We start from the raw sequence: 23,529 nt of genomic DNA on the forward strand, positions 1-23,529 counted from the left end.
TCTGCTGGTGAATAGACTTAGAAAACAAGTACCAAATACTCTTTATCCTGAAACTAAGGATATCAATGAGAGGTAAATTAACTCATACCATCCTACTTCAGCTGGTCAGACACACAAGGTAATTCCATCCTTGAAGCCAGGCCTAAGGTGGTTTGAGATTTCTTTGCCCTTAGACAACTTCCATCCCCTTAATCTTGGCAACATTTTCTTTATTCCAAGACAGTGGCTGAATTTCATTATCTAAAGTAAACTGTTTTATATGCTTAGAAAAGTTATGAGTATTTTCTCATTGATTCAAAATTTATGAATTAAAATTTCTGATAATTTGAAGAAGGGCTTAAAGCGTCTTAATTTTGCAGGGTGTGTGTGTGTAATTTTTAAAGTAGGCAATACATTCACATGGTTTGAAAAAAGAAAGTGTAAGGGGCTTCCCTGGCACAGTGGTTGAGAGTCCGCCTGCCAATGCAGGGGACACAGGTTCGTGTCCCGGTCTGGGAAGATCCCACATGCCGCAGAGCGGCTAGGCCCGTGAGCCATGGCCGCTGAGCCTGCGCATCCGGAGCCTGTGCTCCGCAACGGGTGAGGCCACAACAGTGAGAGGCCTGCGTAACGCAAAAAAAAAAAAAAAAAAAAAAAGTAAGAAAGTATATAGCAAAAAGTTCCCAGATATTTTTGTACTTTATCAGTTCCCACTGCCCCCTAATACCATCCTTCCTGAGTTTCTTTACTCATATATAAACAAATACAAATAAAAGTTCTTATTTGTCCTCTCTTATACAAAAGATACATGCAATACACGTTTGTAGCTTGTATTTTTCCTTTACTCATATGTTTTGGAGATCTTTCTGTATTAGTACATAGAGACCATCATTTTTGTTAAGCAACTGCGCACATTTCCATTATATAGGTATACCATAATTTATTTACCAGACCCCTGTTGATGGATATTTGGGTTATTTCTAGTGAACACTCTTGTACACATACCACTATGTATCCATGTAAGATTATCTGTAGGATAAGTTCCCCACAATAAAACTGTTAAACCAAAGGATATATGTATTTGTAATTTTGGTAGATACTGCCACCTCCACAGAAGGTGATCAATACCCATTCCTACCAGCAATAATTTCTCACAGCCTTGCTAATTATAAGTATCATCAAACTTTAGGAATTTTGCCACTCTGTTAGATGGTATAATTGTGCAGGTTTAATATGTATTTCTCTTATTTTGAGTGAGGCTAAGTGTCTTTTCATGTATTTCAGTGACGGGTCGTATCCTTTAGGGCTAGGTTTTGTAACAGATCTTTTCTTCATAAGCAAAACTTCTAGTACAGGGCCATACTGAGAATTCAGTGAAAGCTTAGTTGAACTAAATTTAGCTGTTTCTTACTTTTTGGCATAACAATATGTTCCAGGCTCATCTTGAACTTTATACCCTGCCCTAGCCCTGGAATTAGCCATTTCTCTGAGGATTCCTGGTTCTTAATTTTAGTGCGAAATGATGTTACAGACTAAGAGATGGCACTAGGTGTGCTCAGTACTCCTGGGATATATTTTCTTCTTGACACTTCCATAGGACAGAGATAGGAAATACAGACATGTCTATACACATATGCATGCACACACACATATATAAATATATATTCATACACATGCATATACGTGTAAAACATACATGCATATATGTGTACACATTATATATGTTAGTTTTAGAAATAATAAGTTCACACAGTTAGTACTAATTCCCCTCCCTTTCCCCAAGTTTCTTTCTTGCCTTCCATCATTTTCATGTTTGTATGTTCTTTTTTCCTAAGTGAGAACCCTGACTTCTAACAAATCAACACATGTACATATTTTGCTCAGTTCTATAATACAACTGAAATCGTCCAGAATTGCTTCACTCATTCAACTACAATACACTGTAGCTTTTTTTTTTTTTAAGTTCTTTACAAAGAAAACAGTTGATGTTTCTTTAAAAATCAGTCATAATCAGGGACTTCCCTGGTGGTCCAGTGGTTAAGACTCTGTGCTTCCAGTGTAGGGGGCGAGGGTTCGATCCCTGGTGGGGGAACTAAGATCCCACATGCTGTGCTATACAGCCAAAAAAAAAAGTCATAATCAATTGAATTTACTGAATTAGATTTTTATTGTTCCATAAAGGATTAATTGGAGCAGCATACAAATAGTTCCTTCATATAAATTTTAGAGCAATTCTTTTTAGAAATTCTTCTTAGGACTTCCCTGGTGGTCCAGTGGGTAAGACTCTGTGCTCCCAATGCAGGGGGCCCGGGTTCGATCCCTGGTCGGAAACTAGATCCTGCATGCATGCCGCAGCTAAGAAGTCTGCATGCCTCAACTAAATAGTCCGCATGCCACAACTAAGAAGCCCACATGCTGCAAGTAAGCATCCGCATGCCGCAACTAAGAAGTCCATATGCTGCAAATAAAAGATCCCACATGCTGCAGTTAAGACCCGGTGCAGCCAAAAAAAAAAAAATTCTTATAAAAAAAAAAAGAAAGAAATTCTTCTTAGACCTTTGGTGAGGGTAGTATATTAGAGTTTAATTAAAAGTAGGAAATGTGGTACTTTTACAATAATGAAAAAGTTTTTACTGTAAATTATACTGTAAAAGATAGCTAACTAGTCTTTCTTGAAATAACATTAAAATGTACACATTAAATTGTATTCCATTCTAGATTCAAGGGCATTACCTTTGCCTAGAATAATATGTACAATATTCTAAAAGAAAATATGAACTTTTAAATCTAAAACTTTGAATTTTCTTATAAAATCCTATAGGAATTAATATGAATGCTTATTCTTATATATTATTTATATTAATGTTTCTAGCTTCTAATAATTTATTGTTTACAGTTTTCTCATTTTCTTTCAGATACAGGCATAGACCACCATGCTCTTCTAAAACAATTTGATCATCTAAATCACCTGAATCCTGAGAAGTTTGAATCTACAGATTTAGATATGCTAATCAAAGCGGTGAGACTCATTTCAAAATGTGTTGTCTTTGTTGTGCCTTTGAGGTTTTGTAATTTGACAAGTAAATTCCATGAAGTGGTAGTATAACTTTTACATACTCTCTAGAATATCTTTAAAGGGAGATAGCTTAACTCTTATTAGTATAGATAATAATGTGGACATACAGGTCTGTAATCCCTTGCCAACAATTCCAAAATCCAAACTACTATAAAAATGGAAGCCTGGCTTGAATTATAGTAAGGCTATTTATAGGTTTTATTTAGCTTACTTAGTGTATTTATAGATTTTCATAAGGAATCTGATTACAAACTCTTCAGGGGTGTTAAATGATATGGCATATATGCCATATGTCTTTTCTAAAATCTAGAAAATTCTTAAACACACCCTGCCTCAGGGATTTTAGATTATAATTTATAGACCTCTAGTGTTGTACTGTATGAAGTTAGCAAATTAGATGTTCTAGCCTGGGTGTTACTAGATTTAGTTAAGTCGTTAGGAACTGTTCTAGTTCTCTATACTGTACAGATTTGATACAGTCTCTTCCTTTTTCTTCTTTTTAAAATAAATTTATATATTACTTGCTTATAAGGAACTTCCTAAAGTTGAAGCTAGCTTTGAACTTTTCGTTTTTTTGAATGCCTACATCTCTGAGAATAATAATGACTAAAATAGAAGGGTAAAATTTAAAACAGAAGTCAAATATGTTTTGGCTCTCCTATGCTACCTTCTGTTAGAGAGTATGCTATATGCAAGAAAGCCTTTATGTATATTTTTCAAGCACATCTTCTTATTTAATTTAAAAATTGCATTATAGGCTACAAGTGATCTGGAACACTATGATAAGGCTCGACATGAAGAATTTAAAAAATATGAAATGATGAAGGAACATGAAAGGAGAGAATATTTAAAAACACTGAATGAAGAAAAGAGAAAAGAAGAAGAATCTAAATTTGAAGAAATGAAGAGAAAGCATGAACATCATCCCAAAGTTAATCATCCAGTAAGGATTATGACTTTGTAAAACCATAGTTAAATGAAGATACTTCTTTGTGCCAGATAGTAGAATTTTATAAGTTATTAGTACTTAAAATCTTGATTCTTAATTCTGCAAAGTTTTTCAATTTTATATTTTATTTTGAGCCTATATACATAGATTATAGTTTGTTTTGAGTGGCTTTTTTAAAATTGATTCACAGGGAAGCAAAGATCAACTAAAAGAAGTGTGGGAAGAGACTGATGGATTGGATCCTAATGACTTTGACCCCAAGACATTTTTCAAATTACATGGTAACAGATTTGATACAATATTAATATTTATATCTTTTGTTTGAAAAATTATAGGTGCTTTACTCTTAATTGATTTCTGCCAAGGTTTGCTAATCGAGTCCTATTGATAGTAAACATTTAGAGTTTTCCTCTAGGGTAGTATAGTAGTCTTTATTGCTGGTCTGCAGTATAAAGTATTTTAGGTCAGTAGCTATGTCTTTATACTTGCTTTTACTTTGGAGTCATTTTATGACTTATTACAAGTTTCTCTGTAAAATGAAGGCATTTCTGTGACTAGCTAGGTTATATCTAATGGACTTTATGCTGTAATATTAAAATTTACTTTTAGTCTTATAGCATATTGCTTCACTTTATATTTTGGTTAATATATATATTTTTCTAAATAACTATGAAGAATTATGAATAAGTAGTGAATTGTTATCAGTTGGACTGATCTGAGGCTTCATAAAAAAGAAAGACACCTTTTTCTGTAGCATGTTGATGCTTCATGTTAAGTAATACTTTTGCAAACCATTTGTAATTAGTTGTATTTTAACTATCAATTTTCTAAGGCATTAAAATCAGTTTTTGCATTTGTAACTTTTAAACTTTAGATGTCAATAGTGATGGCTTCCTAGATGAACAAGAATTAGAAGCCCTATTTACTAAAGAGGTAAATGAGTTCATTAAGTATTCAGTGGTTTTGCTCTGTCTTTTTTCCTTCTATTATCTTCCTTTCTTTTATGTTGGTTTTAAATTTTTCTTTTTAGTTGGAGAAAGTATATGACCCCAAAAATGAAGAGGATGATATGATAGAAATGGAGGAAGAAAGGCTTAGAATGAGGGAACATGTAATGAATGAGGTATGTTTGAAAAGTTTATCTTTTCAAAAAATCCACAGAAGTATTTCTGTGGATTTTTCAAGTTCTTGCAATAAATCTTATTGTAAAATGGAAAATAAATATACTTAATAGATATTTAATTGGATTTTGCATTTTTGATCCAGAACAGTCAGTAGGTTCCCTTAGTGTAAATAAAATTATTTTGTAACTGCTTTAAAATATTAAGATGCTGCTGCATATAAAAGAATGCTGTAAAACATTATTTTAGAAGTAAAAAATAATGTAGTCCATTATTTGATATTTTAAATGCTGTATTAGTTTTTGCTAAGAAATTAAAAAACTCAATACCTTAATGGTTTATAACAACAAGTATTTATTTCTTGTTCACATTACTAAGCTGAAAACTCTGAAATAGCTATCATAGGCAGGGTAGCTTAAGCCCACTTTTTTGTTGTTTTGTTTTGTTTTATTTGTTTATTTGTTTTCGGCTGCACCACATGCAGAGATCAAACCAGGGTCCTTGGCAGTGAAAGCATAGAGTCCTAACCACTGGAACACCAGGGAATTCCCCAAGCCCACTGTTTTGCTTCAGTAATTTTCACCTGATATTTGAGCTATTTATGGTAAATTGGGATTTTTGTTGAGTGCTGGCTTCCAAGTAACAAATGAATTTCTTTGGCCATCATAGAATTCACTTTTGTAACTGAATTTGCCATAGTCTATAAGAGCCATTAAACAGGGTTTGGAAAGGTTGTCAACTTTAGCTTTGATTTAGTTAGTTGTTTGTTTTTAGGAAAACAATGTTGAGAGCATTTTAACTCAAACTCCTTTACTCTTGGCTAAAACAGTCTTCTTTCTGGAAAGATTGTTTTTCTTGCCCAAGCACTTGGCTTTGAAAGGAGGTGTGGTGAGTAAGGAAAACAATACTAGTCTACCCAGTCATATCAGCAGACTCAAACTTGGTGATCTTTGGGGGTATCAGTTATTTTCAAATTTGAATTATATAGAAGAGAAAGTTATCTATTTTCTGATTCTAGGATAATGTGGAGTGTCCTGTTTTGATTTTTTTCCCTCAATTTCTCTGGATGTTAGGCTAGCCCTAATTGCTGTATGTTTATGTAGTAGCATCTATTAGAAGAATTTCTAGTATCTAAATAATGTGAAAGAGTTATTTTATTTTACATGTACCTTTTCCTTTAATCAGGTTGATACTAATAAAGACCGATTGGTGACTCTAGAAGAGTTTTTGAAAGCTACAGAAAAAAAGGAATTCTTGGAGCCAGATAGCTGGGAGGTAATAGAACCTACATGAAATGGGATGTATGGTTCAAGAAATTCTACATCAGTCTATTCTGCTTTTAACTTTTATTCACCATTATGTTTGCATGTATAGTTTTACCATCTTGGCTTTTCATATAAAATGTCACTATAAAATAATGAACTTGATTTCTTGCAAAGCTGGGACAATTGATCTCTATTGGTAATCACATTGCATGTAATTATGTCTTTCTAAAATCGTACTTTTTTTTTTTTTTGCGGTACGCGGGCCTCTCACTGTTGCGGCCTCTCCCGTTGTGGAGCACAGGCTCCGGACGCACAGGCTCAGTGGCCATGGCTCATGGGCCCAGCCGCTCCACAGCATGTGGGATCTTCCCGGACCAGGGCACGAACCCATGTCCCCTGCATTGGCAGGCGGACTCTCAACCACTGCGCCACCAGGGAAGCCCTAAAATTGTACGGTTTTTATGTGTAAAATAATGTTCATTCTTGAAAATTAAAAATATGGATACAGTTAAAGTATGAATTAGAGGTTACATGTAATTCTACCATCCGGAGGTAGGCACTTAAATTATGCATTGTGTTATGCCAGTTTGGAAATCGTTTGTATATTTAGTATATGCATATATAGCATACAGTGAATAAATAGTGTACTGTCCCATTTTTAGCTTACATATACACATAAATTCATATCTATATATTTTTTTAAATGGCTTCATATATTCACATATAAATGACTTTGTATGTTTGTGAAATTCTGTTTTTTTAAAATATAACAGTATTTCATGAACATTTTCCAATGCCATGTCTCAAAATCTCGATTTAAAAAATGACCACTTAGGGCTTCCCTGGTGGCGCAGTGGTTGAGAGTCCGCCTGCCAATGCAGGGGACACGGGTTTGTGCCCCGGTCCGGGAAGATCCCACATGCCGCGGAGCGGCTGGGCCCGTGAGCCATGGCCTCTGAGACTGCACGTCCGGAGCCTGTGCTCCGCAACGGGAGAGGCCACAACAGTGAAAGGCCCGAGTACCGCAAAAAAAAAAAAAAAAAAAAAAAAAAATGACCACTTAGCATGCAGTTGTGCGGTTGTAGCATAATTTATATAGCCATTCTTCCAGATTCAGACATTATGGGTCAATTCTAATTCTTTTTACTGTGATAAATAACATTGTGATGACCATCCATTTGTTCATGCATTTGGGGGCATCTGTGATGATTTCCCTGGGATTAATTCCTAGGAATAGAACTATTCTCAAGTTTTATGAACATTTTTTAGTTTCTAAATATATCTGTCAAATTGCTCCTGAAAAGTATTTTAATTTATACCATGGTTTACTGTGTATAAGTGAGTGCATACACATCTTGAACAGAATGGTTGAGAGGTACCAAACAAAGTAGATTGAAAACAGAACATTGTCAACAGGCGCAAGCCGCGGCTATCAGCGTGGACACCAGCGACAGGCACGAAACGCTAAGGCTGCTACTGCAGCCACCAAGAAGCCTGTGTGCAAGCACAGGTCACTATCCACACCACCCCAGGAGCCTGTGCAGCCCGCCACTGCCAGGATCCAGTGATCCAGAGACAACTTTCCCAGGAGAACACACAGCATGCCTCAGGCTATTGCAAAGTCATGTCAGCCTCTGCCGCCACAGACTCACCCCGCGTTCCGTACCTTCCCTCCCCACCGGCCTGAGTGAGCCAGAGCCCCCTAATCAGCTGCTACTTTAACCCCATCCTTACTGGGCAAAGAACAGACGCCCTCAGGCGACCTGTATGCAGAGGCGGGGCCAAATCCAAAGATGAACCCCAGGAGCTGTGCGAACAAAGAAGAGAAAGGGAAATTTCTCCCAGCAGCCTCAGGAGCAGCAGATTAAATCTCCACAATCAACTTGATGTACCCTGCATCTGTGTAATACCTGAATAGACAATGAATCATCCCAAAATTGAGCTGGTGGATTTTGGGAGTAACTGTAGACTTGGGGTTTGCTTTCTGCATCTAATTTATTTCTGGTTTTATATTTATCTTAGTTTAGTAACTAGAGTTTATTATCATTGGTAGATTTGTTTATTGATTTGGTTGCTCTCTTCCTTTTTTTTATATAGATATATATATATTTTTTCCTTTTTCTCTTTTTGTGAGTGTCTATGTGTATGCTTCTTTGTGTGATTTTCTCTGTATAGCTTTGCTTTTACCATTTGTCCTAGGTAATCTCTCTGTCCGTTTTTTTGTTGTTGTTTTTAGTATAGTTTTTATTGCTTGTTATCATTGATGGATTTGTTTTTTGGTTTGGTTGCTCTCTTCTTTGTTTCTTTCTTTTTTAATTACTTTTTAATTTATTTTATTTTTAATAATTTAAAAAAATTTTTTATTTTAATTATTTCCTTCCTTCCTTCCTCCCTCCCTCCCTTCCTTCCTTCCTACAGATGTCAGGCCTGTGCCTCTGAGATGGGAGAGCTGAGTTCAGGACAATTGGTCCACCAGAGACCTCCCATCTTCACATAATATCAAACGGTGAAAGCTCTCCCAGAGATCTCCATCTCAACACTAAGACCCAGCTCCACTAAACGACCAGCAAGCTACAGTGCTGGACACCATATGCCAAACAACTAGCAAGACAGGAACACAACCCCACCCATTAGCAGAGAGACTGCCTAAAATCATAATAAGGTCACAGACACCCCAAAACACACCACCAGACGTCGTCCTGCCCACCAGAAAGACAAGATCCAGCCTCATCCACCAGAACACAGGCACCAGTCCCCTTGACCAGAATGGCTACACAACCCACTGAACCAACCTTAGCCACTGGGGGCAGACACCAAAAACAACAGGAACTACGAACCTGCAACCTGCAAAAAGAAGACCCCAAACACAGTAAGTTAAGCAAAATGAGAAGACAGAGAAACACACAGCAGATGAAGGAGCAAGGTAAAAACCCACCAGACCAAACAAATGAAGAGGAAATAGGCAGTCTACCTGAAAAAGAATTCAGAGTAATGATAGTAAAGATGATCCAAAATCTTGGAAATAGAATGGAGAAAATACAAGAAACGTTTAACAATGACCTAGAAGAACTAAAGAGCAAACAAACAATGATGAACAACAAAATAAATTAAAAATTCTCTAGAAGGGGGCTTCCCTGGTGGCGCAGTGGTTGAGGGCCCGCCTGCCGATGCAGGGGAGGCAGGTTCGTGCCCCGGTCCGGGAAGATCCCACATGCTGTGGAGCGGCTAGGCCCGTGAGCCATGGCCGCTGAGCCAGCGCGTCCGGAGGCTGTGCTCCACAACGGGAGAGGCCACAACAGTGTGAGGCCCGCGTAGTGCAAAAAAAAAAAAAAAATTCTCTAGAAGGAATAAATAGCAGAATAACTGAGGCAGAAGAACAGATAACTGACCTGGAAGATAAAATAGTGGAAATAACTACCGCAGAGCGGAATAAAGAAAAAAGAATGAAAACAATTGAGGACAGTCTCAGAAACCTCTGGGACAACATTAAATGCACTAACATTCAAATTATAGGAGTCCCAGAAGAAGAAGAGAAAAAGAAAGGGACTGAGAAAATATTTGAAGAGATTATAGTTGAAAACTTCCCTAATATGGGAAAGGAAATAGTCAATCAAGTCCAGGAAGCACAGAGAGTCCAATACAGGATAAATCCAAGGAGGAACATGCCAACACACATATTAATCAAATGATCAAAATTTAAATACAAAGAAAAATATTAAAAACAGCAAGGGAAAGCAACAAATAACATACAAGGGAATCCCCATAAAGTTAACAGCTGATCTTTCAGGAGGAACTCTGCAAGCCAGAAGGGAGTGGCAGGACATATTTAAAGTGATGAAAGGGAAAAACCTACAACCAACATTACGCCACCCAGCAAGGAACTCATTCAGATTCGACAGAGAAATTAAAACCTTTATAGACAAGCAAAAGCTAAGAGAATTCAGCACCACCAAATCAGCTTTACAACAAATGCTAAAGGAACTTCTCTAGGCTGGAAACACAAGAGAAGGAAAAGACCTACAATAACAAACCCAAAACAATTAAGAAAATGGTAATAAGAACATACATATTGAAAACTACCATAAATATAAATGGATTAAATGCTCCAACCAAAAGACATAGACTGGCTGAATGGATACAAAAACAAGACCTGTATATACGCTGTCTACAAGAGACCTACTTTAGGCCTAGGGACACATACAGACTGAAAGTGAAGGGATGGAAAAAGATATTCCATGCAAATGGAAATCAAAAGAAAGCTGGAGTAACAATTCTCATATCATAAAACAGACTTTAAAATAAAGACTATTACAAGAGACAAAGAGGGACACTACATAATGATCAAGGGATCAATCCAAGAAGAAGATATAACAATTGTAAATATTTATGCACCCAATATAGGAGCACCTCAATACATAAGGCAAATGCTAACAGCCATAAAAGGGGAAATCAACAGTAACACAATCATAGTAGGGGGCTTTAACACCCCACTTTCACCAATGGACAGATCATCCAAAATGAAAATACATAAGGAAACAGAAACTTGAAATGATACATTAAACAAGATGGACTTAATCAATATTTATAGGACATTCTATCCAAAACCAACAGAATACACTTTCTTCTCCAGTGCTCATAGAACGTTCTCCAGGATAAATCCTATCTTGGGTCACAAATCAAGCCTTGGTAAATTTAAGAAAATTGAAATTGTATCAGGTATCTTTTCCAACCACAATGCTATGAGACTAGATATCAATTACAGGAAAAAATCTGTAAAAAGTACAAACACATGGAGGCTAAACAATACACTACTAAAGAACCAAGATATCACTGAAGAAATCAAAGAGGAAATCAAGCAATACCTAGAGACAAATGACAATGAAAACACGACCACCCAAAACCTATGGGATGCAGCAAAAGCAGTTCTAAGGGGGAAGTTTATAGCAATACAATCCTACCTCAAGAAACAAGAAACATCTCAAATAAAGCAACCTAACCTTACACCTAAAGCAGTTAGAGGAAGAATGACAAAAAAAACCCCAAAGTTAGCAGAAGGAAAGAAATCATAAACATCAGATCAGAAATAAATGAAAAAGAAGTGAAAGAAACAGTAGCAAAGATCAAGAAAACTAAAAGCTGATTCTTTGAGAAGATAAACAAAATTGACAAACCAGTAGGCAGACTCATCAAGAAAAAAAGGGAGAAAGCTCAAATCAATAGAATTAGAAATGAAAAAGGAGAAGTAACAACTGACACTGCAGAAATAGAAAGGATCGTGAGAGATTATTATAAGCAACTATATGCCAATAAAATGGACAACCTGGAAGAAATGGACAAATTCTTAGAACAGTACAACCTTCCGAGACTGAACCAGGAAGATAGAAAATATAAACAGACCAATCACAAGCACTGAAATTGAGGCTGTGATTAAAAATCTTCCAACAAACAAAAGCCCAAGACCAGATGGCTTCACAGGCGAATTCTATACAACATTTAGAGAAGAGTTAACACCTATCCTTCTCAAACTCTTCCAAGATATAGCAGAGGGAGGAAAACTCCCAAACTCATTCTACGAGGCCACCATCACCCTGATACCAAAACCAGATAAAGATGTCACAAAGAAAGAAAACTACAGGCCAATATCACTGATGAACATAGATGCAAAAATCCTCAACAAAATACTAGCAAACAGAATGCAACAGCACATTAAAAGGATCATACACCATGATCTAGTGGGGTTTATCCCAGGAATACAAGGATTCTTCAATATTCGCAAATCAATGTGATAAAATATATTAACAACTTGAAGGAGATAAACCATATGATCATCTCAATAGATGCAGAAAAAGCTTTTGACAAAATTCAACACCCATTTATGATAAAAACCCTCCAGAAAGTAAGCACAGAGGGAACTTACCTCAACTTAATAATGGCCATATATTACAAACCCACAGCCAACATCGTTCTCAATGGTGAAAAACTGAAACCATTTCCTCTAAGATCAGGAACAAGACAAGGTTGTCCACTCTCACCACTATTATTCAACATAGTTTTGGAAGTTTTAGCCACAGCAGTCAGAGAAGAAAAAGAAATAAAAGGAATCCAAATCGGAGAAGAAGTAAAACTGTCACTGTTTGCAGATGAAATGGTACTATACACAGAAAATCCTAAAGATGCTACCAGAAAACTACTAAAGCTAATCAATGAATTTGGTAAAGTATCAGGATACAAAATTAATGCACAGCAATCTCTTGCATTCTTATACTCTAATGATGAAAAATCTGAAAGAGAAATTAAGGAAACACTCCCATTTACCATTGCAACAAGAAGAATGAAATACCTAGGAATAAACCTACCTAAGCAGACAAAAGACCTGTATGCAGGAAACTATAAGACACTGATGAAAAAAATGAAAGATGATACAAACAGACAGAGATATACCATGTCCTTGGATTGGAAGAATCAACATTGTGAAAATGACTATACTACCCAAAGCAATCTATAGATTCAGTGCAATCCCTATCAAACTACCAATGGCATTTTTCACAGAACTAGAACAAAAATTTCACAATTTGTATGGAAACACAAAATACCCCAAATAGCCAAAGCAATCTTGAGAAAGAAACACAGAGCTGGAGGAATCAGGCTCCTAGACTTCAGACTATACTACAAAGCTACAGTAATCAACACAGTATGGTACTGGCACAAAAACAGAAATATAGATCAATGGAACAGGACAGAAGCTCAGAGATAAACCCACGCACATATGGCCACCTTATTTTTGATAAAGGAGGCAAGAATATACAGTGGAGAAAAGACAGCCTCTTCAATAAGTGGTGCTGGGAAAATTGGACAACTACATATAAAAGAATGAAATTAGAGGGGCTTCCCTGGTGGCATAGTGGTTGGAGTCCGCCTGCCGATGCAGGGGTTGCAGGTTCGTGCCCAGGTCCGGGAGGATCCCGCATGCCGTGGAGCGGCTGGGCCCGTGAGCCATGGCTGCCGAGACTGTGCATCCAGGGCCTGTGCTCCTCAACGGGAGATGCCACAGTGGTGAGAGGCCCGTGTACCATAAAAAAAAAGAAAAAAAAGAATAAAAGAATGAAATTAGAATACTCCCTAACACCATACACAAAAATAAACTCAAAATGGATTAAAGACCTAAGTGTAAGGCCAGACACTATAAAATTTTTAGAGGAAAACATAGGCAGAACACTCTATGACATAAATCAGAGCAAGATCCTTTTTGACCCACCTCCTAGAGAAATTGAAATAAAAACAAAAATAAATGGTACCTAATGAAAATTAAAAGCTTTTGCACAGCAAAGGAAACCATAAACAAGACGAAAGACAACCCTCAGAATGGGAGAAAATATTTGCAAATGAAGCAACTGGCAAAGGATTAATCTCCAAAATTTACATGCAGCTCAATATCAAAAAAACAAACACCCCAGTCCAAACATGGCCAGAAGACCTAAACAGACATTTCTCCAAAGAAGATATACAGATTGCCAACAAACACATGAAAGGATGCTCAACATCACTAATCATTAGAGAAATGCAAATCAAAACTACAATAAGGTATCACCTCACACCAGTCAGAATGGCCATCATCAAAAAATTTACAAACAGTAAATGCTGGAGTGGGTGTGGAGAAAAGGAAACCTTCTTGCACTGTTGGTGGGAATGTAAATTGATACAGCCAGTTTGGAGAATAGTATGGAGGTTCCTTAAAAAACTAAAAATAAAAATACCATAAGACCCAGCAATCCCACTACTAGACATATATCCTGAGAAAACCATAATTCAAAAAGAGTCATGTACCCCAATATTCATTGCAGCTCTATTTACAACAGCCAGGACACGGAAGCAACCTAAGTGTCTATCGACAGATGAATGGATAAAGAAGATGTGGCACATATATACAATGGAATATTACTCAGCCATAAAAGGAAACGAAATTGAGTTATTTGTAGTGAGGTGGATGGACCTAGAGTCTGTCATACAGAGTGAACTAAGAAAGAGAAAAACATATACCATATGCTAACACACATGTATGGAATCTAAAAAAATATATATATGGTTCTGAAGAACCTAGGGGCAGGACAGGAATAAAGACACAGACGTAGAGAATGGACTTGAGGACACGGGGGTGGGGGAAGGGTAAGCTGGGGCGAAGTGAGAGAGTGACGTGGACATATATACACTACCAAATGTAAAATAGGTAGCTAGTGGGAAGCAGCTGCATAGCACAGGAAGATCAGCTTGGTGCTTTGTGACCACCTAGAGGGCTGGGATAGGGAGGGTGGGAGGGAGACACAAGAGGGAGGAGATATGGGGATATATGTATATGTATAGCTGATTCACTTTGTTATAAAGCAGAAACTAACACCATTGTAAAGCAATTATGCTCCAATAATGATGTTAAAAAAAAAAGAACATTGTCTTTTCCTATATAAAATAAAAAGATTACCTTTTTAATTAGTTTGAGATAGGGTGGCCAACTGTCCTGGTTTACCCAGACTGTGGAGTTTCCCAGGATGCGGAACTTTTCAGTGTTACAACCTGGACAGTCCTGGACTAATTGGGACGATTGGTCATCTTAGTTTGAGGTTAAAGAAATCAGCTTCTTTTTTGTTGTAAGTTTTTGTCTAATATTTGAACTATTTCTGGACATTGGTGAAGAAAAAGAATGCTAAGATTATTTGAACATGAATTCCCTTGAGTGCTTCTGGTGAACTGGATCAATAGATAATTATATACCTTTTTCACTTTGGCATAATTTCAGATTTACAAAAAAGTTGCAAGAATGAACAAGGAATTCCTGAATACCTTTCACCCAGATTTCCCATTTTACTACATTTGCTTTCTCCCTCTCCTTTTCTCTCTTTCTCTATTTTTAATCTGTGTGTGTGTGTATTTATATATAACATATATAATTACTTTTGAGAGTAAGTTGCACACAATGCTGCTTTAACCTTAAATACTTGAGTGTGTATTTTTTGCAAACAAAGATTTATCTTACATAATCACAATAAGATTATCAATGCTACACACACAATTCTATAATCTCTAGATTTTATTGAGAATTTTGTCAATTTTTCCTGTATTGGTCTTTATAGCAAAAGAAACTCCAAGATCATGCATTGGGTTTAGTTGTAATGTCTTTCTAGTCTACTTTAATCTGAAACAGTTCCTGAGTCTTTGTATCTTCTCATAGCATTGATATTTCTAAAAATTACAGATCATTTATTTTGTAGAATGTCCCTCATTTTGAATTTGTCTGCTGTTTCCTTATGATTCCTACTTTTGGTAGGAATATCACTGAAGTGATGCTAAGTGCATCATATGAAGAATCATATGCTGCTGATTATTTCCATAACTGGCAATGTTAACTTTGATTATTTGGTTAAGGCGGTGTCTACCAGGTTTTCTCACTGTAAAATTACTATTTTACCTTTTGTAATTTGAAAAGTATCTTGTCTATCCCACCATACTGCCAGAATCAGAAGTCAGCTTAAAAAAAAAAATCACTCAACATCATATCAAAAGTATTTCCAAATACTATTTGTAAGCGTTGTTTTAATAACTATGGAGGTGCTTAATTGTTTTCTGAGGGTTAGACATTTAGGTTATTTCCAGTCTTTTATTGTTATTTAAAAAGATAGTGCTGCTATAAACACATTTTTATATAAAGTTTTTATATGTTCAGGGTTATTTTCTAAGATAAATTCTCAATGTAGCATTACTGGGACCAAGGGAATATTTTTAAGGTTGTTGATATACTTTGTAAAAGTGCTTTTCAAAAGAATTGTACCAATTTACATTTCCACCAATAAAAAATGAGATTGCTCTACTTTTTAAAAAGGTATTGTCTTTGGGGATATACTTTGAGACTCATTATCTACGGGGTTTAGCATTCATTGATGAATCTAGCTAGAATAAATTGTTACTGTGACTGTTGACAAATGGTGATTTTCTAATCATCATTCCTTAGTTGGCTTTCCGCTGTAGGTGGAAAAAGCCAATATTCCCTTGGCTTTCCACTGTAGCTGTTCCTTCTCCCTTCTCTAGTTGTTTGTATCAACATAGACTCTTGGCTTCTTATTTTATTCAGTAAACTTGAATTCTTACTATCATTTGTTTTCAATGCTCAAATTGTCCCTGATTCGGCTAGTAGGAGTTTCCTCAGACTGGCTTTTGTGTCCTTCAGGCATGTCCCTATCATTCTTTGAGGACTTCCTTACTTTTTAGCGTAATAAGGTGTCCAAGGCTCATCTTATTCTTTCTCTGCCTTACCTCTGGAATCAGACATTTTTCTGAGGAGCACTGGTTCCTTTTAGTGGAGATCGATATTACAGCCCAGGATCTGGACACTGGATTTGCACCTTGCTACTGGAGTGCCATTGCTTCTAGGCCTTATCAAGTAACAGAGCTGAGGAATTAAAAAAAAAATATATATATATATATATATATAATATATATTTATAATATGTGTATGTGTGTATATATATACACGCATGCATGCACATATGTATATAGACACATCTACACATTTATATTCATTTTTGTATATTTAGCTATCAAGATGTATTAAAACTCATGAGTTCACACTGATATCTCCTTAAATTTCAATCTAACACTTCTATTTGCAATACAACATTCTTTTTCTCTTTCCATATTTCATACAAAGCCTGGCTCTCATGTTCCACAATAATATTGTATTTATTTGTTCAATCCTAAGATGTACAAAGAGTTTCAGAATTGCTAATCGATGCCTCTGCAAAGCCAGACTTTAATATTTGTTTACAGTTTTTGTTGTTGTTTTAGCCTAAGGGCATATAGTCCAAATGCTGTGATCAAAAGTTTCTTGGGTTAGTTCTTTTTTCCTTCCCCCTTCTGTGGATTATTTTATTCACTTAAAATAAAAGTATTATTTGTTTCTATTTGTATTCAATTTGCAGAGGTTTTCTGTCCTTGTGGATTTTTATTTATTTTCTTTTTTTCTTTGAGTATGTGAAACATTGATATGTTTCCAACAATCAAATCTGTGCAAAAAAAGGCATATTCAAAGGAGTGTGATTTTTTTTTCCCACGTTGTCTTTGTCCTTTCCACCCAGTTCTCCCCTTATTCTGTAGGTAACCAATCTCATTAGTTTCTGGATTTTCCTTCCTGTTATATCTTTTGCCCAAATAAGTACAAGTGTATATATTCTTATTTCCCCTTCTTTCTTACCCAAAAGATGTAATACTATAGATATTCTTTTGTACTTTGCTAAGCATAGAATTTTAAAGCTGAATCAGACCTTTTTGTTTTCTTTCTAAGGTTATTCTTTTCTCATTTTTTTGTCTTTTAGACATTGGATCAACAACAGTTCTTCACAGAGGAAGAACTGAAGCAATATGAAAATCTTATCTCCCTACAAGAAACTGAACTTAAGAAAAAGGCAGATGAGCTTCAGAAACAAAAAGAAGAGCTACAACGTCAGCATGACCAACTTGAGGCTCAGAAACTGGAATATCATCAGGTGATATTTTGTAAAAAGGCTTGTGGCATTAAAAATTATTTTAGGGGCTTTGCTACAAGCCTGTGTTTTTGTAATATATTTCAATTAGCTGTCGTATTTTAAATTTTAGTATTTTTTAAACTGCATTTTTTTAAACTTCCTTGTTGAATATTAATCTAAATTATAGAACGTGAATATCCAATTTTGGAAAGCAATTCTCAGTTAGTTTGTTGTGCATTGTCAAAGGTCATACATATCAGAGAAAATCAAATAACGCTTACTTTTAAGGCATTCTTTTTCCATTCACTAGGTTTTACAGCAGATGGAGCAAAAAAAATTACAAGAAATTTCCCCATCAGTGCCTGGTGGGGAATCAAAGATCCAGCCACGTATGTAATTTTGTTTGTTTGTTTGAGGAAATTAAAAAATTGAATAAATAGAAATTCACATTTATTAGAAATATAATTTCAAATCATTAATATCTGTGCTATTTTACGTTTATTTGTGGAAATAGAGCAATTTGTGTTACAGAAAAATGAAAAAGCCTCTAAAATTTTTATACATCAGTACATTTCAAAAGCTATATAATTTGATAGCCATATGCATGGTGAAATGATTTTTTTCAGTATTATTCATAATTCTTCCTAATCAATTATTGATATTATCAGAGAACATGTTTTTTAATTGTAATCGATGATTAACTAAACATAGTTAAAAAGCAAATACTCAATATATCTAAGTATAAAAGAATATTCAGAATAAAGGAAGATACCTTTAAAATGAGGGCATATCTTTTTTTTTGAACAGGTATTTAAAGTCCAAAGTCCACCAGAACTTAGAATAAAATCGTTACATCATCATGTGTGTCATCTTTTTACCTCCCTTCCTTTTCCTCTGCTCAATAAATATTTTAAACCATATATGGAATAAAGGAAGATACTTTTTAAATGAGAACGTATTTTTTTTTTTTTTTTTGGACACAGATGTTTAAGGATTAAAGTCTACCAGAACCAGGAAGGAAACAAACTCAATACCTGCTCTCATTTTCATACCTCTTTTCTTTTTCCTTTGTTCTCCTTTAGTGATTTAATTAAGTGGCTTTATGCCATAATTTAATGAAACTATCAGTAACTATTTAAGTGAGAAAGCACCACCCACTGCTTTTAAAATAAATTGTTTTCTCTTATTCATAAAAGTAAATACTCTTTTATGGGTGCTTATCATCCCCTCTCTCAATAAAAGCTCTTTGATATTAATAATTCTTCTCCTGAGAAGACCATAGTATTCCCCAGTGTGTGTTGGTAACTTTTTCCTACTTTCAGCAATCTTAACTGCTAGAAAGTCTTCTACCAAACAGCTCTTGCTACCACTTAAGGTCATTTTTCATTTACATTTTTGCTTTATACTCTATCATTCAAGATCAGGTTTTGCTACATATAACAGAAAACCCAAAGATAATGGTGGTTTAAACTGAATAAGAACTTTTGCCTTTTACATAGAAGAAATCTGGAAGTAGGTGGTGTACAGGTTCCTATCTTTCTCCTCTGCTCTCCCCGGTGCATAGTTTTTACTCTCGAGTTATTTCATTCTCAGGGTCCAAGATGGCTCTTGGAGGCAGTGGGGAAGGGCAACAAAAGGAACGTCCCCCAGTTGAATCAGCTTCCTTGATGCAATTTTCCCAGAGAACCACATAGCATTCGAATTTACATCTCATTGGCCAGAGCTGTGTCACATGGCCATCTAGCTGCTAGGGAAGCTGAGAAATCCATGTGGCAATGGGACCAGCTAAAAGTTAGGATTCTTTTAGGAAGGATTCCCTTTAAGAAGGGAAGAGGGAATGTTTGGTAGGCAGCTTACAGCTTTAATTTAAACAGCCTTTTGGTTACCTAAATATCTATGTACATTATTCTGAAACAGAAAACGCTCACTTCCCCCACCTCAAAAGGAAACCACCAAAGCCCAATCTATTATTGCATGTAGTTCAAAGCCCATGACATCTGAGTATAGTCCCCTCCGTCAGGTTAGGATGTGGTTTTTTAATGTTCTGGTCATCTGCAAACTAAAAAGCAACATGTCTGCCCCCTGAGCACCATATGCATAATGGGATAGATACAGGATAACTGCAATAAAATCAACCTTTTAGAAAAGGGGAAAACAGGAAACATAGCAGTCATCTTTCCATAACAATTAAAAAATACTGCTTGGCAAAAATAGCAAGGTCTCTCTGCTCTGTCCATAAATATATTCTTTGGTTTTTCTATTAGGCAACCCCTGCTTCACCTTTCTGGGAGGAACTCCTTTGTCTAATGTCCTCAGGGGCCCTTGGCATTGCCCTCTAGGATGTTTTTATTGCCCATTAACCTTCAAGGACGCAAGTGGGCATTGGAAAGTGTCCTCTTCTTGAAGGCTGGACAGTCTTCGCACTTCATTTCCTGTTATTGTGGGTTTGGGGCCTCGGGATTGTTTCAGATAGTTACAGGCTGTTTCAGGCCAGGTTTAGGGTTTTTATTTGTTTTTGTTTTGTTTTGTTTTGCTTTTTGGCAAAGCAGTTCCCTAAAAAGTTGTAAGTTTCTGGTCTGTTTTCTTCAATTATTACCACGAGAAACCACAAAGATCTTGTCAAGACATATTTAACAAAGAACCTCATCTTTTACTTGCTGGCCTCTGTGTTCTTTTCTCCCGTTGGGTCTTAAATGACTGGTACCCACTTGGGATTGTTTTAAACTATAGGCTTGAATGGGATAACAACAGTCTTAATCTGATCTTTTTCCTTAGGATGGCTCCCATTATTCGGCAGAAAATTCTTAAGGGAAGGTTTTTGGAAAGGTTGTGAAAGCTTTAGCAGCTTCCTCAGAACCTTTACTTAAAACTGTTTCAGTTTGGAATACAGTAGTACAGTAGTTGACTTTTTCAATTCCTCAGGGCTCCAGATTTGGGACTTTATCAATTAATTTGGTAGATAGAGAGCAGTTCTCTCGGCAAAGCTATATTGCCTTCCATCTCTGCAGACTTGCTCACCTTAGCCCGAGCCACATCTTTCCTGTAGGACTTTTCTGAAGGAGGCAAGGTGCAGCCCACACATGCTAGCATTCTGAAATTATTTTCTCTGATACCTTAACCTCAGTTGGCATGAAGTATCACTGCCCCAAACCCTACCTTCTTAACTAAGCCAATGCCATTTTTCAGATCCTTTTACTTGCTGCACTTTACTTCTAGCTACCAAATTCTGTATAGGTTAAAATTCTTCATTGTAAGTAATAGAATCATCTTCAGCTACTAAACAGAATGGGATTGATGGGGGGGCGGTGTATAGATAGCTCACAGAATCTTTGGGAGGGCTGAAAGAACGGAACTTAGGCTGAGCTTCTAGGAACTGCATCATGAGACTGGGCTGCCAAAGAAGCTGCTGCTTTTGGAACAATCAAGAAGCTGCCTGCTAAATCAGGAAGCCACCTGCCAGATTAGGAAGTCATGAAGTTGCCAGCTCCAGAACCACACCACCTCTGCCTTGCTTTGTGTCAGCAAAAATGGATATTTCATGTCCTGCTTCTGTCCCCATGTAACTCAGTTCTGAGTAAAAGTTTCAAGTGAGTACATCTGATTGTTTGGACCAATCATGTCTGGAACCCTAGCTGCAAGGGAGGTTGGGAAATAATATTTAATTTCCTACCCCTGTAGTACAGGAATGCATGTTTAAAGCTGTTGAGTGAACAAATCCACTGTAATACCTCAAAATTTTACATTGTTTCTTTTAACATTAATAATTTTTAAAACTCTTAGTTCTCATTTTACAAATTTTAAAATAATCATTGTATACTCCTCCAAACACTTCAGATTCTTTTCCTTAAATCATGGATCCCAAAATTAAATATAGCAATCTAGAAAAGTTCTGCTTATATGTAGCTTAAAAAAACCCACAGAAATCACTCAGCAGAGTAATGCTATGTTTCTTTAGAGACAGAGAAGAATTCCTATCTCTGTTGTTTAAATTGTAGGAAATACTTTTAAATGATCTGGGATATCCTTTTGTTGATGACTCTATCTGTAAGCGGTATTGTGATAAGACAGGGATTCACCTAGGATAAATTTTTTTAGATAGTGGACTGGGGTCAAATCAGAAAGTAATTGGAGACAATAATATTGTACTTTTATGAAATGTGACAAATATCAATACAACAGCAGTCATATTACAATATATTAAATATATCAAAGTAACACATCTTGCACCTTAAATTTACACAGTAGTATATGTCAAATATATTCAAGTAAAAAATTAGTAATTGGAGGAGAACTTAGAGAAATTTTTTAAAATGCTTTTTTGGCATGAGTAGATAACGGATGGATATTAATGTAGACATACCTCACAGTTTCCAGCAAATTATTAATTTATATTATTAAAAAAAGAATTGTTGGCCTAAGATTATTTATGGACATAAGGAATCCCAGTTCTTATGAGTACTGGGCATTTATGAGTAAAGATTGTTTCTTAAAGAGTTGCTAATAGTATTTTTTCCAGCTCTGTTAGAAAGTATTCATCCTGTGTTTGATTTATCCCATTCTTCTTCATATTCTTAGATATTAAGAAGTCTTTGGTTTAGTTGACTTAGTGGTATGTATAAGTAATTTGGAACTTTGTTTCACATATGAATTTTCATGAAGCATGTACATTTTATAGTATACTTAGATATATATAATTAAAATTATATTTTAAAAGACAGTGGTCCTCTAGAATATTTGACTCTCACTAAAGGAAACTGCAATTTAGAAGTAGTGGTAAAAAATCCTTTGAGATATGGCTCTACTTTTTTTTTTTTTTAACCAAGATTTGTTTACAATGGCATTTTTTTCATGCTAATTGAACAAATTTGTATTACCATAAGCCTAAATGCAAATCTGTTTTTCACATGAGGAAAAATTTAAAGGAGATTTTAGTATTTGTGATAATGTGACTTTTAAGATAGTCTAGCTAATAAAAGAGGGGGTAAGAAATGTATTTCCTTTAGGGAGAAATATTGACAAGTCTAGTTCTGGTTAGTGCCTAAAGTTTAATTTTTTGTTTTATAGCTGTGCAATGGATCAAGAAGAAATTGATAAAGAGGCAGAGTTAGATGATGACCTTCATCATTTTCATGCAAGATTTTTGGCGCCTGAAAAAGCTGCTAGAGAAGATCATCTTTACCCTTAACCACTGGTGTCTCAACTTGATACTTGAATAATTCATTTGTTTTTTGTTGGAATTGAGAAACTAAGGTGTATTAGGTAAAATGCAGAGTTCCTATGGGTGATACAATGGAAGACTCTAATTACAACTTGTTTTCAAAGGTATGAGATTTGAAGGAAATTGGATCTTTTCCTTGCTTTTTGTTTTTTTAACACAATATCATTAGCAGGATTTCAGTCTTTCCCTACCCATGTTTTAATTAGTTAATTAATCAATTAATTAATTAAATCCAACAATTTAGATCTAATAGGTGACTTTTTTCAGTTTTTAAAATTTTGTATTGAACTATAGTTAATTAACAATATTATGTTAGTGTACAGTAAAGTGATTCATATATATTTATATATGTATATATACTTTTCAGATTCTTTTTCATTATAGGTTATTATAAGATATTGAATATAGTTCCCT

At 35.6% G+C, this 23,529-nt stretch overlaps 1 protein-coding gene across 4 annotated transcripts in view; it reads left to right on the forward strand.

Moving 5' to 3' along the window:
• The window catches only part of NUCB2 (nucleobindin 2), a gene marked incomplete at its 5' end in the record, with an annotated part of 43,817 nt that extends 20,678 nt beyond the window's left edge, over positions 1–23,139 (forward strand). The window contains 9 exons of one of the 4 annotated variants that reach the window (XM_079708081.1): positions 2,895–2,998; positions 3,813–3,998; positions 4,195–4,285; positions 4,879–4,937; positions 5,035–5,127; positions 6,311–6,400; positions 17,748–17,918; positions 18,208–18,286; positions 22,962–23,139. In XM_079708081.1, coding sequence (XP_079564207.1) covers positions 2,895–2,998; positions 3,813–3,998; positions 4,195–4,285; positions 4,879–4,937; positions 5,035–5,127; positions 6,311–6,400; positions 17,748–17,918; positions 18,208–18,286; positions 22,962–23,005 — 917 coding nt within the window. In that variant the 3' untranslated portion in view covers positions 23,006–23,139. Of the gene's footprint in view, positions 1–2,894; positions 2,999–3,812; positions 3,999–4,194; positions 4,286–4,878; positions 4,938–5,034; positions 5,128–6,310; positions 6,401–8,808; positions 10,845–17,747; positions 17,919–18,207; positions 18,287–18,704; positions 18,846–18,880; positions 18,924–22,961 lie in introns of those variants that run through there. The other 3 variants (XM_079708083.1, XM_079708082.1, XM_079708084.1) reach the window with 3 other exon arrangements.
• Positions 23,140–23,529: the final 390 nt, after the last annotated feature.

The sequence above is a fragment of the Hyperoodon ampullatus genome (assembly GCF_949752795.1).
Source record: "Hyperoodon ampullatus genome assembly, chromosome: 7".
NCBI lineage: Eukaryota > Metazoa > Chordata > Mammalia > Artiodactyla > Ziphiidae > Hyperoodon > Hyperoodon ampullatus.